Here is an 18,198-nt window from a genome sequence, read left to right as displayed (position 1 = left end):
AGCAATCGATCCCATAAATTGAAATATGGAGATGCTTGAACTAACATGTAAGTGCTTGTTACATGAACAAATTCAATGAACGTAACCCCATGAGAACTTTAATTAGAATATCACAAGTGTCTGTTGAATAAATTTTCATGTGATAATTGTGTAAGTGATCCTTAGATTTAATATCGTTAGGTTACCTTATGTGTGGAATGTTATGCTTTAATATTCTCTAAAGTGGTTGTAATTAAGGATGTTCAAATGGGATAACTATTAGATATTGAATGAAATACATGAAGGTAAATGAATAATCAATAGAGGCATCGCTTTAACTGATATTAAGGACTCAACATCCTAGTACATCTTGACATGTAATAACTCAAAGAATTAGCCAAGTCAAGTAGAGATGTTGGCAAAAGGGTTTGTCAATTCTAATAATGAGTTTGATTACTAGATTCAAGTGCTAATATGACAAAAACAATATAAAGTAGCATTGCATCACATATACTTTATGTCTTGTTGGAGTATTGATTACATGGCAAGACTGTGCACCGAAAGGTAGAGTCAAACCATAATGACTTTTATTAACATTTTGGGTAATCATGATGTATTGCTAAATGTCAATCTTGATTTATAAATACGAACTAATCAATTTAAAATTAATGATGAAGTCAAAAGAGTTTGATTCATCTAATCTTATTTGCATATGATCATGATTTATCTTATTACTAACATATTAAAAACCTAATGGGTCACACATATTAAAGAATAATAATTGAGAATGTAAAACAGAGAAATCAAGTTGAATTTAATTTAAACGAGTTAAGAACTTCAAAAACTTAATTGAATGGTTCAATTTAATCAAGAGATTTTGCAATTAACATGAAAGTTATGTTAAACCTATAGGGTTACAAGTGCCTATAAATATAATGCTTGTGTTACACATGATATGCACTACAACACATTTAAAACCACGAAAGGCAAGAGAAAAGAGAGTTTGAGCTTTTGTTACAAACCTTGCAAATTGACAAAATCCCTTAATCGCACATATTGGTCTTGTTTTTCCTAACCTTCGGTATCGATGGCTGCCTCTTTGATTCTTTGGTGAGTTTGATTGGTCCCCTTGAAAGTGAGAAAGTTGGGAGACTCTCCCTTAGCTAGCACTAGGCCATACAAGCATAAGCATCCCCGCCCTCCGTTGGAGTTATTTGCAATTCATGTGGATTGCTTTTGGAAGCTATACACTTGGAGAACTTGTGGTTAGCTACAACTTGAGCTTGATGCATAAAGGATTTCTAGTTTTTGTGTCCAAGAACTTTTGAGATTTTGACACTAAGGTCGTGAAGGTGTAAAAATCTATTCTTTTAATTAGAGTTTTTCTGCATTAAATAATGAAAGTATAATTCTATTTAAAGAAATGGTTTTAAATTTTCATTTTTCAGGTACCAATTTGTATAGGGATAATGTTTTATTTGGCCTATGAAGTACAGAAAAATGCCTAATATAGTACCAGGACTGAAAACTTTCATTTAGTATGCTAATGTGTCCCAATGTCTAAGGCTTGTTAAGTAAGTTCAATGACATGTCAACGCTCAATTAAAACTGGCCATCTGGCTTTAAAATGTCACATTACTCTCTGGGTCTGCGACCCTGATAGACACTAAGCAAACATGTGGCATTACCCCATTTGTCAAAAAAATTGAAAATATCTAATTTTTTAGAAATAAAAAATCTTAATTTTGATTTTTTTTTCTTTGTTCTTTTCTCCTTCGATCCACCGTCGATTAGCCCGATCTAGCTGGTCTAGCCTTGATCAGTCGGTAGTAGGGCCAAATCTGGCTTCAAAGCAAATCTCCTAAATATGATATGACATTTTGCAGACAAATGGCTCATTTTGATTGGGTGTATGACATATAATTGGGTTTTGTTGATGGAGTTAGACAAATATTATGCATTTTCTTTTATTACAGGTATTACATTAGATTTTTTTTATTACTTCATGAGTCAAATATAACATTATCCTATTTGTGTATTTCATTATAATTAGACAACTAAATATGTAAGAGTAAAATATAAAGATCCTTCCAAGTTTGAATGAAAGTACGTTTGCCCTTTGTTTGTTTGAGAAATACCCTCACGCCACTCCAAAAATGTAACGACGTTAATAACCATTTGGCGGGTATTTCTGGAACAAACAAACGGCAAATGTAACGGTATGGTCCATATTGTCCAGTTTGGCGGGTGTAACAATAGCCCTCGGAAGAAATTAAAAGTTCGAGAGCACGACTCACAACGTGTATCTGGTAAAAGCCATGAAATTAGCTGCAAAAGCTTAAACCGTAGCTGAAAGAAGAAAAATGAGGGATTAATGGAGTGTAAAGATGAATAAAGACTACCAAGGGTAAAGAAAATGTTCGTTTATCCCATTTTAGCCTTATGTTGTTTGCTCTTTTCGAAAAGGGTAGACACCATAAAGAGAGTGGAGACAAAAGAGGAATGAGTGGCCGCCGGAGACAGGAGGATCGGTCCTAGTTTCGACAAGGCAGGTCTGAGGCTTACAAGGCCATTTTGGGCCCATATCAAGATGTCAAATCCAGCCTCGACGGCGAGTTCTGGCCACGCAGGCTCCCCAACTAGCTCCCAGGGACGAAAAGAAGAGAATTCTTTATTTTAAAGGGCAAGATTGGGAATATCTCCAACCATTACGCTACAAGGTGATTTTTGTTGAGCCAATGTATCTGCTTTTGCAGCTAATTCAAAAGCTTTTTGCAAAGTTCTCTTCTAGCTAAACCGGTTTCCAACAGTTTCTTATAACCCTTGTGACATTAGCAAACTTTCATCCAAGGATTACTGTTACAGTCACCAAAACGTACGGTATGGATCCAGTAGCTCACTACAGCCACCCGTCATATTCATATAGTAGTACTGGTATAACTTTTGGATCTTGCTTTGTTCAAGTTCATCAGGAAAAATTGGGGAATGGGGAACAAGAAGGAAAAAAAAAAAAAAAACCCCCTTGTCCTGTCCAGGTCCTCGAAGGAAAAATCAGAAAATTGGGGAAGACACGACACCTTTTGCTGTAATACAACACGTGCCTCGAAACAACATCGCTGGATTTAGTTCCTTTCTAGTTTCACCTCAACTCACCTAGCAATCTGTCTGTCTGTTGTTCTGCCAGTGACCCAAAGTCACGAAGATAAAACCTTTAATAAAAAAAAAAACAAAAAGGAAAAGCGACAATTTCACAAAGAAAATAAGACATTCAGTTAAAATATTTTCCTTGATGATTACACGATACTGTTCCCAATTTATCTCATCATCAACTTCTGATCTCAAATAAGTCGACAGAAACAGAAAAAGGAAAACAAACACTCTCCTATTCCTATGGCAGCAGCAGCACTTTCATTATCTCTTTACTTAGATCCCCGACAGCAGCACCTACATACCCACCTTAACCCCACCAAAGGCCTCCCCTTTCCTTCTTCCGGAAACCCTCTTCTTTCTCTCCACAAACTTGACCGTTACAATTTCAAACGTTCTCTCCCTTCTTCTTCCTCCACCAACTCTGTTACGTCAGCTCAATACTACTCCTTTCTTGATGACCCTTTTAGGGGAAGCCGTTTTTTAACCAATGAAGAGCTTGAAAAGCTCAAAGCTTTGGAGTCTTTTGTTTATCTTCAAGAGTTGGAATCTGGGTCGTTGTGGGTTCGTGCCATGAGGGCCGAGGAGATGGATTTGACTGTTGGGTTGTTGGCCGAGTCATTTGCTGAGTCAATGTTGATGCCTTTGGGATATGAAGCTTTGTTGAGGTTCTTGGTCAAGCAGTATTTGATTGAGAGAAGAGCTGTGATGCCACATGCTGTTACTCTTGTTGGGTTTTATAGAGAGAATGGACAGAGAGGAGAGGAACTGGCTGGGACCGTGGAAGTTTGCTTTGACAAAAGGGGTGCTAACTCTTCTCCTCCTTCACCTACCCCTCCCAAGAATTCGCCTTATATTTGTAACATGACAGTCACAAAGCAGCTTAGAAGGTATAAGGTTATTTGTTTTTGTTATTTTTTTTTATTTCTGATTTGATGGATATTAGTGGAGGGGAATAATGACTTGTTGATTTGTAATTTTACACACTTTTGTGGGGCCAAGATTATTTATAGATCAATAACTAAATGAAAGACAACTTAGGATTTGTAATTCTAAAGCCATCTGATGACTATGAAATTTTTTCTTGTGTTCAACGTGTTCTCATTCCAAGTTGAGTTTTTCATTTGAATGGTTCTGTTACACCCTTAGTAGGTTCAAGATTGTTAGTAGGTTAATCACTAAGTGAAAGACCATAAAGGATTTGTAATGTTTAAGCCATCTTAGGAGTAAGAAGTTGTTCTTATAGTCAATATGCTCTCATTTCAGGTTGAGTTATTCATTTGTCAGTTTTTTTCTCCAGTGATAATTCACTAACGGAAAATCTTTTGAAATGGCCTTTCTTTGCTCTAATTATGGGAAAAAATTTGAGCTGCAGAACTTACAATTCACGCTTTGCTAAGTCTGGAAAGAATATTGATTGAATAATGTTGTAAGACTGTCAAAGGGTAGTTCAGATCTCATCTATTTAATTTGTGATGGAATTTTACAGTGATAGAGTTTAGTAGACAAGCCACTAGATTCTTTAAATTTAACTTATTCTGATTTATTTGTTATGTCTTAAAGTTTTTCTCAATGCTTGAATTTTCCTAACTCTATGAATCCTTGTGTAATCTGCACGTTCAGAAGTTTTCTAGTTTGAGTTTAGAATCAAGAGGCTGAGTGGTTTAGTGCTGCCTAATGATATTTGCTATATCCTGAATCATTGCTCCAATTTTAGGGGTTTTTTCTCTGTTTTTTTTTTTTTTGGTATTTTGATTATTCTTATGACATGTACTTGTACAGAAATTTTCTCTGCACTACTTGTTCAGTTTAAATATGATGGCCTTTTTGTTAGTAATTAAAATTCTTGGTGTCTGCTTTTGAATCATTTAGGAGGGGCATTGGATGGCATCTTCTCAAGGCAAGTGAGGAACTAATATCTCAAATGACTTCTTCAAAAGAGGTGTACTTGCATTGCAGAATGATTGATGAGGCTCCATTCAACATGTACATAAAAGCAGGATACAATGTTCTTCAGACAGATAGTATCTTTATCCTGTTGACATTACAGAGACGTAAGCACTTGATGCGCAAGAAACTTCCTGTTTTTAACAATTTAGCAGAATCAGATATATCAGACTCTGGTGAGGAACTTCCCTCATAAATGGATAAGTTGAAATCATACTGTAATTGTAATCTTTTGAGCTACATGCCATTAAAGTCACACATATAACCCATATGTTTATCATGTTCTATTGAAACTCTCGTTCCCTCTTCTCTTGTTAATCACTATTGTACACCTGTTAATTTTTGCTGCTTGTTTGGGAAGATGACTTCATTCTTATATTTGTTTCCTGCATTGTCTCTTTTAATGAATTGGGATTTCCAGGTCCCTGATGTTGTTCAACCAGATTGCTAAGATCATCCATTTAAGTGGATTTCCTACTAGGAATTCGATGGCTTCTCATAATGTCCTTGCTTTTAATTTATCATGTGCATGGTAGAGCACATTTTAATGGTAAATTGCATCTGGCATTGCTTTTGTTACTTTTTGTCAAATTATGGACTTAAACAAACTTGTAATTTACTATCTTTTTCTCTCCTGCTATGTTCACCTGGGATTTATAGATTTCAGATTTTTGAGCTTGAACTTATGAACAGGAAAGGGAGAAAGGGAAACATCCTTTAATGAGCTTTGGTTATTGTTGGTGCAAATGAAATTAAAGAGCACTATTTGTTCCTTTATTTATTTTGGTGCAGAATATTTATTATTTCACTGTGTTTATACAATATAGAATGCATAGAATTATCTGCACTAAGCACAACATTACCAAACAAACTGTTGATGCTAGACTAGAACTAAACATATGAGGTATTTTTTTTTAAAAAAAAGGAACTAAACATATGAAGAAATATTATCACTTCTGTTTTCTCAGTTCTCCAATAGTTATTTTTCCATGAAACCACTCTCAATATGACCCTACTCAAATTTCTTCTGTTTTGACTCATATATAACTCAAATACCTTTTTTCTTTTCCCTGCCTCTTATCAAATTGCCATGGTAATAGTGTTTGCTTATAGTTCAGAAGATCCTTATTGTTGATATGTTACAGTTTCACAGCTGGTAAAACATCCGCATTCCTCAACCAATCCTAAAAGCCACACCTAGGCCTTTCGCATTTGTACAGAAAATCAGTTGGAGTTCTTTTACACATTCTGGCATTGAGGGCCTCTCTCCGCTCTCAACACGGACACAACGTGATGCCAGATTTGCAAACATAGCTATAGATTCAATGGTGTAAGAACTTCGAGCCATCTCTGGATCGATCACCTTACGTAACTTCTTCCGGTCATGCAGTATGTGTCTAACCTGAATCATGGACCACCCACGTATTATTTCATTTTCTCTAGCTAATATGCTGAAGTCCTTGAAACTTGAGTCATAACCTGTTTGAATGAGAAGTTTTTACATACCTGGATTACAAGGTTTTGATCATTTGGTCCCTGGCTTATGTCTACAGCTCTGCGTCCTGTCAAAAGCTCTAGAAGAACGACTCCAAATGCATAAACATCACTTTGTACGGTTAGTTTTCCTGTCTGTCACCAGAGAAGACAAATGAAAAACCAAGATCATGCTTGCTATTGCTAATTAAATCTAGTTGAGCAAAATCTGACACCTAATATTATTTTATTATATTGAAGGTTGAAGAATGAGATATTTGCTTATAAAAGATCACCTTCATCGCATTTATACTTATCAGTACATTTTATTTGGAAGAAGAGAAAAATTCAGATATAGAAATCCGACTATCCCATTTGTTACTGATTGGAACTTAGAATGCATGGTATGGATAAGGTGATTTCTCTATTCACTTTTGGAATTATAACGGTTTCACTAAATTTAAGATGTTTGTTTCAAGTGCATTAAAATACCCAGTTGTTTAACCAATTCATGAAAAGATTTATAGTGTATTAAATAATCTAGAGCATTGAATGCAAGGCTGGTGGCTAGAAGAAAACCCACATATTTTAAGTGTTGGTGGATGGGAAGGTTAGATCTATACTTTGCCAACATATCTTGGCTCTGTGTAATCTTCCTAACTCTTTCTTCATTTTTTTGTTAGGGTTGGGTAAAACTGTAGTGATTTAATTGCAGTTTGCAAACCCTTCTCAAGGCTGATTGTGCTGCTTTGTTGGATATTTGGATTATGTTTGACTCAGCAAATCAAAATAGCACCCCAAAAGTCTCAAACAAGACATATAATGGAAAATTTAGACCTAGAAACCCATAAATTCATAATGGCAAACTTTCATTCCTACAAAGCTAACAACTCTGTTGTAAATGTCTTCCCTCTCTGATCTCTTTGATTTATGTTTTCAAGAATATTTGAGTTACCAGATTCTTTACATGCATATGATTGTGTTGGTCAATGCTTGCTGCCTAATTGTGTAGTTTTTGCATTCCATGATCCTTAATGCAATTTTAGTAAGATTAATGAGTCTTACATTTTCCTTTTTAAATAGTTCTTTTGCATGTCCTAAACACCCAGGAAGGTTAAAATGTATGAAGCTCAATAGTTTTAAGATACAATAGTGGTTGAAAAACAAAGAATTTGATAAAACAATATTGAACACTATTCAAACATTAGCAAAAATCATGTAAAAGTGTAGGGAAAACTTTTGTAACATGAAGATGCATACTGATGTATACTCAGGATCAAAATAGCCAAATGTGCCAAGGACTCTGGCAGTCACATAAGTCTCCTGACCCTCTGGCATTAGTTTGGCTAGTCCAAAATCCGATATCTGTGAAGAGTAGCAAATTGAGTTTTAGTTACAAATGCTTTATTAATGTCAATGCTTCATGCAAAGTATCTATGTCTCTTACCTTTGCTTCGAAGTTGGCATTTAGAAGAACATTGGTAGACTTGAAATCTCTGTGAACTATTGGAATTCCAACAGCGGAACTAGAATGGAGATAAGCAAGTCCCCTGGCTGCGCCAAGTGCCACTTTGAGCCTTGAAGGCCAATCCATTTTTGTTTCCCCAATACCTATTGAGCAGTTTAAGATTGATAGATGTTAAATGGATGAGGCATTAGATTGGAAACAGATTTGAGTGAAACCAACCATTTAAGTGATCTTGCAGGTTCCCTTTTTGCATGTATTCGTAGACTAGAAACCGGTGCTTCCCATCTGCACAATACCCTATCAAGGAAACCAGATTTGGATGGTCCAGTCTGCTCAAGATATCAACTTCTACACGGAACTCACGTTCTCCTTCAGCTTCTTTGAATGGTGGCAGCTCCATTTTCTTGATTGCAACAACCTTCAGAAACAGAAGATAGCTTTTGTATGTTTCTATCACTCTTTTTGGTTGATTACTGCCTATAATATAAGTTTTTAATTAAACGAAATAAATGAAAATTCTTTAACTTGTTCTGGATAGCATTATAAATGATGTGACTGACTTATTGAGGTAGCATAATTTATTCATGGAACATCCATCCTATTCCAAAACAATACGAAAATCATAAATACCTCTCCGGATCGCAGAGTGCCCTTGTAGACTCGGCCAAATCCTCCTTTCCCAACTAGATTCATATCACTAAAATAGCATGTTGCCTCCTCCATCTCCTTCAGTGTGAAAACTGATGATCCATGGCGTCTTTTAGTTGGCCGGGGTGTTTGATCCTCAATTTGCCAATGCTCTGCTGGTTTATAAATCCCTGAAAAGTAGGTAGGTAATATGTTGGAACATAGAAAATCCACTGTCCAAGGGATGAACTGATTACCACATGAAGGAGAATACATACAAGGGTCAGTATGATCCTGGGACTTGCTTCTCCGGCGCTTGTTCCATGCTGATACTAACCTGAAAGGCATTATCTCTTCCTTGGGTCGATCTATCTATCTTTGACGGTTGAATTGACAGACAGACAATTGGAGAGAGAGTCTAGTTTCATGTCCCCTTTGCAATTATGAGAAATTGCTTGGTGTCACAAGACAGATGGTGGAGAGGAGATGAAAAGATCAAGTTTAGCCCTATTTTTGTAATGAGTTTTTAAGTTAATGCTTGAACGATATGAAGAAAATGGAAATGCTTCTGAGGATGAGCATAAAGAACTAAGAAGATGTTAGAGAGTACAGTAATCTCCTCAAGAGTACGTATGGAGCAAGTGAAGTTAAATTTAGATAATACTCAACAACATATTTGCAACAACCTTATTTTGGATAGAGAGAGAGAGAAAGATGTACTTGAAGGAAAAGAAAAAGCAGATGAGAGGTAAAGTTGGTATTGCTTGCTTACCTTTCGATGGGAAATGGTGGGCTGTGTTTGGTTTGGTTAAGAAATAGAAGCTACCATCTCTCCCTCCAATTTTCTTTGTTTTGCTTTTGAAAGGAGATTGTGGGTAGCCGTTGAGAAGGAGCTTTCACTCATTTGTTTTTGTGCCAGATTCTATGATTATCTTCTTCCAAACCATCCCTCACTATTTTAAAAAATTTTCAAAATATTATTATTGTTGTTATGAAAATGACAAAGTAAGAGATTGGCCCATAATGATTTCATTTCAACACCAATGTGGGGCATAAGATACCAATACCTTGTTTCATGTCTACATTAAAGATAGTAGTATTATATGATTAAATGGATTCTTGCAGACGCTCTTAAATTCTGACAAAATGCTGTTTACTGCCATTAAGATGCCTTTTCTCCAAACTAAACCAGGGATAGCTGTTTCTGTTTATTTGCTTCTTTTGCCTCTTTTTATCTGGGGAAGAGCTGTTGCTAAAAAAAAAAAACTTACACTCTCCTAAGCTATGCCCTGAGGCAAATATTATCTGGTTTTAACCAAAGTATATAGTAATTGGCAGTTGTGGCCCCATTTTGATACAACAAAACTTGACCCATTTTGTCTTTTGCTGATCTTTCTTCAAAAAGGTCAATTTCAGGATAAATTATGGAAAGGTGAGTGAAAAGATGATAAAACGGATCGTTCCAGGGTTAAATCTTGACATCAGGTTGGTTCTAAATGGTTGAGCACTTTAGAAGGCCTGAAATATCCACCGGATTGGTAAGTAGAGACTACTTGCCAAGTCTTGTTATTAAGTTTTTTTAAACATATAAGGACTTTAAATAGGACTTAAAGATGGGAGCATCATGCCCAAACTCAAAGTAACATTTACAAATACGTACGAGAAGATGACATAGTATTTCGCATTTGCATATGACAGATTACCTTACTATAACGACAGATGGGCTTCTAAATTATGTACTTATCAATTTGAACCTAGCATATTCATGTTCTACGTTGTGCTACAATTTTTACTCCAGCTTTCGGTTGTTTTCCATTTCAGGTATCAAATAAGGCAAGCTAGCTAGCTATCTATCTTCTTCATCGATCCTTGTCTTCTTCTTCTTCTAAATTTACTGACAGTAGAAGTTTGTTCCTTCGGTTTCAATCAACATTAAGGCTGCTCCAACAATTATATGATTTTGTGTATCTATACTTGAAGAATGTAATAATTAAGATATTTGACAATTTGATGCACCTATGAAAGTTGATCAATTATAACTCTTTTTCTTTTGTTTTTTGCTTATGAGAATATATTATGATATTAATAAAGGTGATCATTTGAAGCTCTTGGTTTATACGTGTATAATTGAATAACAAACCTCACGATGGATTTTTCCCTTGAGCAACTAGTATTTCAAAGGTTATATCCAATTCTTATGGCTGTAGTTTTGATCATCCAACGAAGAATGACATTTCTTACCTCTAGAATTTTATAAAGTTGAATTTGTTCTAACAAAGGCATCGATCGGCATGCAACCGATGGTGTAACAGAACAACACATGCATCCTTGACACTGCAACTCTATTAGCATTTTACTTTTAACAGATTACCTTAATATTATGACACAAAGCCTGACTAGGATTCAAGAAGCTCCACCTCAATCAAGCGGCAACCCTTTACATCGCTCAATCTCTACTGCATGTTCATTGTTCCCTATTTTAGTCCATCAAACCAACCCTATATATGGCTCTATCTGTGCTGCATGTTCACTGTTTCCTATTTTAGTCCACCAAACCAAGAGGATTTACCTACGCCGGTGGATTTTACCTGATTTTTATGCGATATTTTCAATAATATTAAGTGTGAGATACCATCTCATGTTAAAAGGTATAAAGGAAAGAACGTCGGTTAAATAACAAAATGTTTAAGTTAGTAGTTTAATTAAAATGGACTAAAATGCAAATTGAGCTATAATTAGGTGTTTTATGCTTTAAATAATCTTGTAATTTAATTAAGAAGAAATTGTGAGAAATAACCTTCCTTATAAGCTCAATTTAAAAATATTATTTTTTATAATTTTAACTATTTTTAGTCAATTTTTGGCATGACTTGACAACAATACCCTTTAAACAATTTCAGACAAATTAAAATGATTTCAGTTTTCTCTATCCCGCCATCCAGACAAAAATTTCAAAATTAAATCTCGATTTCTCTCTCTGATCAAATACTGTCTATCTTGTTATCCAAATAGTAGAGTTGACATCAAGCTCTTTCTTATTTTGTTTTATTTTTTTGAATGATGGATTTGGAGTTCTTGAGGATGATGAACAACGATTTTGCTCTTCTATGGTGATTATAAGCAGCATGATGAATGTGGTAACTTGATACTTTCTAGTAGTGACTTGCTTCGAAACGTGTACTGCGATGGAGATACTTGTGTTGATGAGTTGGATCGGATTGGTTAAAATGATGGGCTCAAGAAGAAAGAACAACTAAAACATGTTTGATGGGTTTTATGATGGTTCATGGTTTTGTTGTGTATGGGATTGAGATGATTGCTAAGCATGTTTGTTGGGAATTTTGATTTTTTTTTATGAGATTTTGAATTGAAATTGTTTAAGGAATATTTTGTAAAAAGAGTATATGTTGCTTTTTTATAAGGAGAGTGAGCAAGGCCATCCCCATAAGTATATATTTTGTCTTGCTTTAGAGGATTTTGGAGTTTTGTAACTTATCTTTTATTAAATGCACAATTTCATGGCTTAGCAAAAAAAAAAAAAAGAATGTGTTTTAGTTTTTTGAGTTTATTGGTTTAATCATAGAACCCCAAAGTTAAGGAGTTAAAATTGATTAGACTGGTTTTTAAATATTACGAGACTGATTTTTAGGCATTGCGTGACTTAATCACTGCATAACTGATTTTTAAGCATTATGTGATTGGTTTTATGCATTGTGTGACTAGTTTTTAGGCATTGCGTGACTGATTTTTAAGCAATGCCTAAGTCACACAATGCCTTACTAACTAGTCATGCAATGCCTTACTAACAAGTCATGCAATACCTTACTAACAAGTCACGCAATGCCTATCAACAAGTCACGCAATGCCTATCAACTAGTCATGCAATGTCCAAAGTCAATCATGCAATACCTAAAAATTAGTCACACAATGTTCAAAAATCATCAAAACTACTGAATTTTATTTAACAAGATCAACAACTTCAAATGATACACTATATTCCATTTAACAACATAATTAATGAATATGCCTACTTGACAAAGAATGCTCAAAATATTCAGAGGTTTTTCTTCATATATCAAAAATCACTCCAAAATGCTTAAAAATGCTCAAAACGCTCAAAAGTTTTTTTCGTGTATCAAAAACTACTCCAAAATGCTCAAAATGCTTAAACATTTTTTTTTTTGGTAAAAAATACTCTAGAGATGAATACTCTGGCGAGAAAAGCTCAAAAAATATGAGTGAGTTTGAGACGCAAACCTAAACATATTTGACCCGTTAATAGGTTTTGGGTTGAGACGTAGAGCCAAATAAATGGGTTGGTTTCATTAAGGGTGATTTTGTCAAAATTTTAATTCTCTTCAATGAAAACAATTAAAATTATGAGGAGGTCTATTGTCAAAAAGGCCTTATGCATGAGGCTCATTTAAAAAGAAAACTTTTTAATTAAATTAATAATATATTTAGTATATATTAATATTTAATAATGACACTTGAAACGTGACATATATTTTCAGTCCCATTTATAATTTTGCTATTAATTTTCAAAAAAAAATTTACAATTTTGCTATTCTGTCCTTTTTTTTTTCTAATTTTCGCTAAATAGCTGTTACATACTAAGTCTTTAATAAGATTTGGGATGATATGAGAGGTACAAGGTTCTACTAACTTTCCCAACTAAAACGGAGGGTGGAGAGATAAGTGGATTTGGGACAATTTGAGAATAAAGGTATTATGGGTCGGACAAGGTTCCCACTTAAAAACCTTAGTAAGGGCCCAAGTTTGGCCTAGCCCACATATTTATGTTCTTTATTATTAAAATTTAAAAATATATTTTAAAATTGAAATTGAATAAAAATATATTATGTACTAATATAATATTATCTTCAACTTGGGTTTAAATTTAAAAATTCATGTGAAGTAATCCAAATTGTGAACACCTCTATCCAACAATACATTATTATTAATGAGTTATATACTCCTTTTGAAAAAAAAATTAATCAGTTATATATCTACTGGATAAAAAAAAAATGGAGTTTCGAAAATTTGTACACTGATGGATAGAAACTACAGTCCTCTTGGCTCTTGAAAACTTGGCGAAATAGCTTTTTCTCAAATAAAAAGGTAAATTTGGTTTTTACCCCTCCAAAAATTTATGAAATGCTCCCTTCCCCTTTTATGAAAGTTTCTAATAATTAAGCATAGTATACTTTATAATTTGCTTACCTTTTTTTGTTCTATACCTAATTATTAATTTGATTTCTTATACTATTTTTAATGTAGGCATTATTTCATTTGATTTTAACTCCTTGAATTATGAATTTACTTGTAAATTGATTAATAAACATTAAACCCTAATTATTGCATCAAGAGTTGTCAAAGAATTATTATTTAAAGAAAATAAAATGGATAAAATATACTAACATTCTTAAGTTTTAACCATATTTTCACACGGGCCTATTAATTTTCAAAATGAACACTTCGCCTCGAAAGAATATCTTTCATTGGACATATAAGTCTAGCCATTAGTCAACCAATAATATTCTTGTTTGTTTGATGACGTGACAATAATGACTTGACAATTTTACCCTTAATTAATTTTCAAAATTACCAAATTATAATTTTTTTAAAAAGAAAAATCTATCCTACCTTTCACCGGCTGACCACCTCTCGACTAGATCTGGCTAAGGAGCGCACATCTCGACACTCCTCTAAGGAGCACGATTTGGGAGCACTACAATCTGTGCTCCTTAGATTCCGGGGGGGTAGGGGGCACGATTAGGTGTGCTCCCCCAATTTGGGGAGCACAATCTAGATTTCCCTTAAGGAGATTAGGCCGAATTTGGTATTTAATGGCTTGATCTGGCTGTGTGGTGGCCAATCGATGTAAAGGAACGTCATCAGTCGATCAGAGAGAAAAGAAAAGAGTGGAAAAAGAAGAACATTTTAGACATTTTATGTTTAGGCATTAACGTCATTTACACGTTTGGTTCAGAGTGTTTATTTTGAGAACTAATGGATCTGTGTAGAATTATGCTTAAAACTTAAGGGTGATAATGTATTTTACCCAAATACAATTGCTATATTTTGTATTCAAATCAAATTTGCATGTAACTTTACTTTTCTTTCTTACATAATTCTTATCACTATGTAGATTTTTAGATTTCTGTATGATTTATTCTATTTTTAAAGAAATTTATATTAATTGGATTTACTCAGTTTGAGCAGTGGATTCATACTCAGCTACTAGCTAAGAAAAACAAGTAGCCAAGGAGAGAACTTTTAGAAACACATATTTGATATTTCACACAAGTTTTTCATATGATTTTTTGATAAAGTCTACGATGCCTCTTTTAAGACGAAAGAATTGCCTTTTATAGGCTTACAAACATACTGCTAAACAAACCAATCACTATTTGATGATAGCAACATAACTTGATTAAAGGTTACAAGATTCCTATACCTTTATTAAGGCTTACATTGATATGATTAAAGTAGACACATAATTAGCACACTTTTTGATAAAGGTGATTCCAAGATTCTAAAATAAAAGTAAAAGACAAACATGACAAGACAAAAGAGCATCAGATTCTCTTTGGTGTTGCTTTTAAGGTAGCATGTCTTTTGATGTTGTGGAGCTTTTTTGTCGTGACTTGACAACACAATGAGTGAGGTTGCAACACTGGTGACACATTGACAAATTTAAACACACTTAATTAAACATAATTTTTAATTTAGATTTTATGGGCTCTAGATTAGTGTCTTTGTCCATGGTGTAGGATTCTTGTTCAAGGTTATTAAACCAATAAGGATTTCTTAGGAAGCTAACATCTTGAGGGTGGAGTAATGAGAGGTTGACATGCTTGACATGTAGTGGCTCATAATACCAACAATTTTGTTCACAACAGCAATATTTATCTACGTATTCTTGGACATCCTTTAGAAGGGATAATGAGTACTTACGAGGATAATGTTTCCATGGAACTTTTAAAACATTGGAAATTGTCTATCTTGGATATCATTTGTGTTGTTGAGGATGCACATAACTGTAGTAACATTTTGTAGCAAGATACCTTGGAAAATGGGTTGTCATAGAGAGAAGAATCAAGTAAGGAGTAAATTTTTGTCCAAGGTTGGAATAAATTTTCAATGAATGGCCTACTGAAGAGAATGATGTGGTATAGATATTTGTTCAGGTTTTCTTTCAATTTGGAGGCCTATTCATCTAACGTACATAACCATTGTAGAAAGGTGTATAGGGGGCTATTTTGTGTTTGTGGCTTAAAGGCCCAACTGGGTGTGGGAGATGGTATCTCTATGGTGACTATGTAGAGCAGGAATAGATACCACAGGAAGGGTAAAAGATCTTTGGGGAAATGACCATAGTAAGAAAGGTGAAAATGATGGAAGAAAGGAAATTTGAGGTTTATTCCTATTGGCCTGGTCGCATGATCTCCATGTTGTTGTATAATAAACATTTTCAAAGTAAAAGAACTTATCCCTTGCTTTGGAGTCAATGGTTTTTTGGGCTATGTGATGAGTAAGGTTTGGAGGGAGATCTTCAAAAGGAAAAAAATTCATTGTTAGGAAAAGCTGGCTCCATAATGGCAATGATTGGAATAGTTTGAGGAAAGAATTGTTGGATTTGAGGGATGTCGAATGGCCTAGATTGCATGTTTGGATTGCCTTTTATATGCTTGAAGGTGAAAGAATAATGTGAAAACCATTTTGCCCAAATGTAAGAGCTGTGCGTTGAGAAGAGTTTTCTTTCTAAAATTCAACATGTGATCAAAGGCTGACATGTCAGATTCTATAATAAAGTGATGGCCAATCAGATGGAACTCAAACTTTTGAATGCCATATTTGATGGCAAGAATCTCTTTAAAAGTGAAATCGTATTGGATTTTTGAGTCTTTGAACTTTCCACTTTTATATCTACAAACATTTTTTTATCCATTAGACTTTTCAAGTAATATGTGGACTAGTATCTATTACTTGTGTTAGGTTGGCGAGATTCGCTTTCCTTAAGAGGGAATCTGAAGTGTTGGAAGTGACTTTACCAAAGATTTGAAAATTTGTACAACTTTTGTCTACTTCCTTATCATATGTTATGGAAAGTCTTTCTTCAACAGTTGTCTAAGTGGACTTGTAATCTTTGCAAGCTTCCAAAATACCGTAAGCTTGTTATTTTTTCAAAATACGTTGAGCGTTGTGGCTCTCATTTTTTAGAGCTGCGGCTCTCAAAGGTTTTGCTCAATTTTGTTCTTCTAGTGCAATATTTTCACTTCGACAAAGATTTGGACCATCTATCGATCAGAACTGGGCAAACTAGTAAACATAAAAGTTGTAGCCCTATCTCTTAGCTTTCTAATGGCCAAAAATCATGTTATTTGGATTTTTATAGTGGGAGATATGCTTGAAAAACTGAAACATATGCAAACAAAGCACCAGTCCATTATGCACCTTTCTTCTCCAATTGAAATTATTTTTGATCCTACTCCTACAAAAACATAAAAATAAATATAAATAACATAAAACTAACATTATTAACTTAAAATAAACATTTAACATAAATTAAACTAAACTAATAAAATAAATAAAAACATTTACATTAGATCTTAAATCTAGTTTAACTTAGACTAATTAGGTATTTAATCTCCCATTAAATATATGTATTTGATGCACACATCAGAACATAATTTCTTTGAGAATATCTTCAACATTATGATGGATGTTAAGGGGAAGACAAGACAACTTAAAGGCAAGACAAGATTTGAAGGTGTATTGCAGGCGTCCAGAATTGGAATTGGTGGAAAATAATGAAAAATTTTCAAGCCTAAAGCCTTGTACACTTTAAGTAAGAAGAAAAAAAATTGTTTGTGATTGGGTGAGACAATTGATATTACTTGATAGTTTTGCGTCGAACATATCTCAGTGTGTTAATGAGATCGAATGCAAATTTTATGGGATGAAAAGTCATGATTGTCACTTGTTTTGTAGCGATTGCTCCCAATTACCTTTCGTGATATGGTGCCTAACTCAATTTGGGATGCAATTACTAAGATATCTCATTTTTTTAGAGATTTATACACAACCAAAATACTTGTAGATCACATGGAAGCTTTGGAAGGAAAAATTATTGAAACTATACGCAAATGAAAAAAAAATCTTTCCTCCTAGTTTTTTTTTTTTACTCTATGAAGCATTTGCCGATTCACTTACCTTATGAGGCTAGGGTTGATGGACCTGTCTAGTATCAATGGATGTATCCATTTTAGAGGTACTATATCTGTCATTAGATTTCAATTATTTCATTAAAAGAGTTTAAGGTACTTATTAAATTTTATGAATATTATGATGTTTATGTTTTTGCATAATTTGAAGAAGAAAGTGAAAAATCGAGCATTTGTGGAAGGATCTATATGCAAGGCATATGTTGTTGAGGAAGTCTCCTCATTTTGCTCTTTGTATTTTGAACTTACTGTGCGAACAAGATTAAATCAAGTGCCACGTAATGATGATGGGGGAGATATGGACTCTGATGGTTGTCTTTCAATTTT

The 18,198-nt window shown here is 34.1% G+C and overlaps 2 protein-coding genes across 3 annotated transcripts; one reads left to right on the top strand and one right to left on the bottom strand.

Annotated features, from left to right (window-relative positions):
* LOC18609434 lies at positions 2,306–10,705 on the top strand. Of its 2 annotated transcripts, XR_001926781.1 has the most exons (4): positions 2,306–4,016; positions 4,999–5,249; positions 10,047–10,179; positions 10,463–10,705. XR_001926781.1 is itself a non-coding variant. In XM_018116193.1 (3 exons), the coding sequence occupies exons 1-3, from the start codon at positions 3,370–3,372 to the stop codon at positions 5,500–5,502; spliced, it is 906 nt and encodes a 301-aa protein (XP_017971682.1). In that variant the 5' UTR covers positions 2,307–3,369; the 3' UTR covers positions 5,503–5,853. The 2 variants fall into 2 exon arrangements, 1 of the variants encoding a protein (XP_017971682.1); XM_018116193.1 differs by lacking the exons at positions 10,047–10,179; positions 10,463–10,705 and adding an exon at positions 5,495–5,853 and having other exon boundaries at positions 2,307–4,016.
* LOC18609435 (serine/threonine-protein kinase PBS1) lies at positions 5,821–10,035 on the bottom strand. Its single transcript, XM_018116192.1, has 7 exons — positions 8,920–10,035; positions 8,645–8,832; positions 8,234–8,432; positions 7,994–8,157; positions 7,807–7,911; positions 6,580–6,702; positions 5,821–6,475 (listed from the first exon to the last, which is right to left on the bottom strand). Exons 1-7 carry the CDS (start codon positions 8,987–8,989, stop codon positions 6,248–6,250), a joined length of 1,077 nt encoding a protein of 358 aa, XP_017971681.1. The 5' UTR covers positions 8,990–10,035; the 3' UTR covers positions 5,821–6,247.

This window comes from Theobroma cacao, chromosome 2, assembly GCF_000208745.1.
Source record: "Theobroma cacao cultivar B97-61/B2 chromosome 2, Criollo_cocoa_genome_V2, whole genome shotgun sequence".
Lineage (NCBI taxonomy): Eukaryota > Viridiplantae > Streptophyta > Magnoliopsida > Malvales > Malvaceae > Theobroma > Theobroma cacao.
Note: the sequence above shows the minus strand (reverse complement) of the source record. Positions and strands in the feature narration are given on the sequence as shown.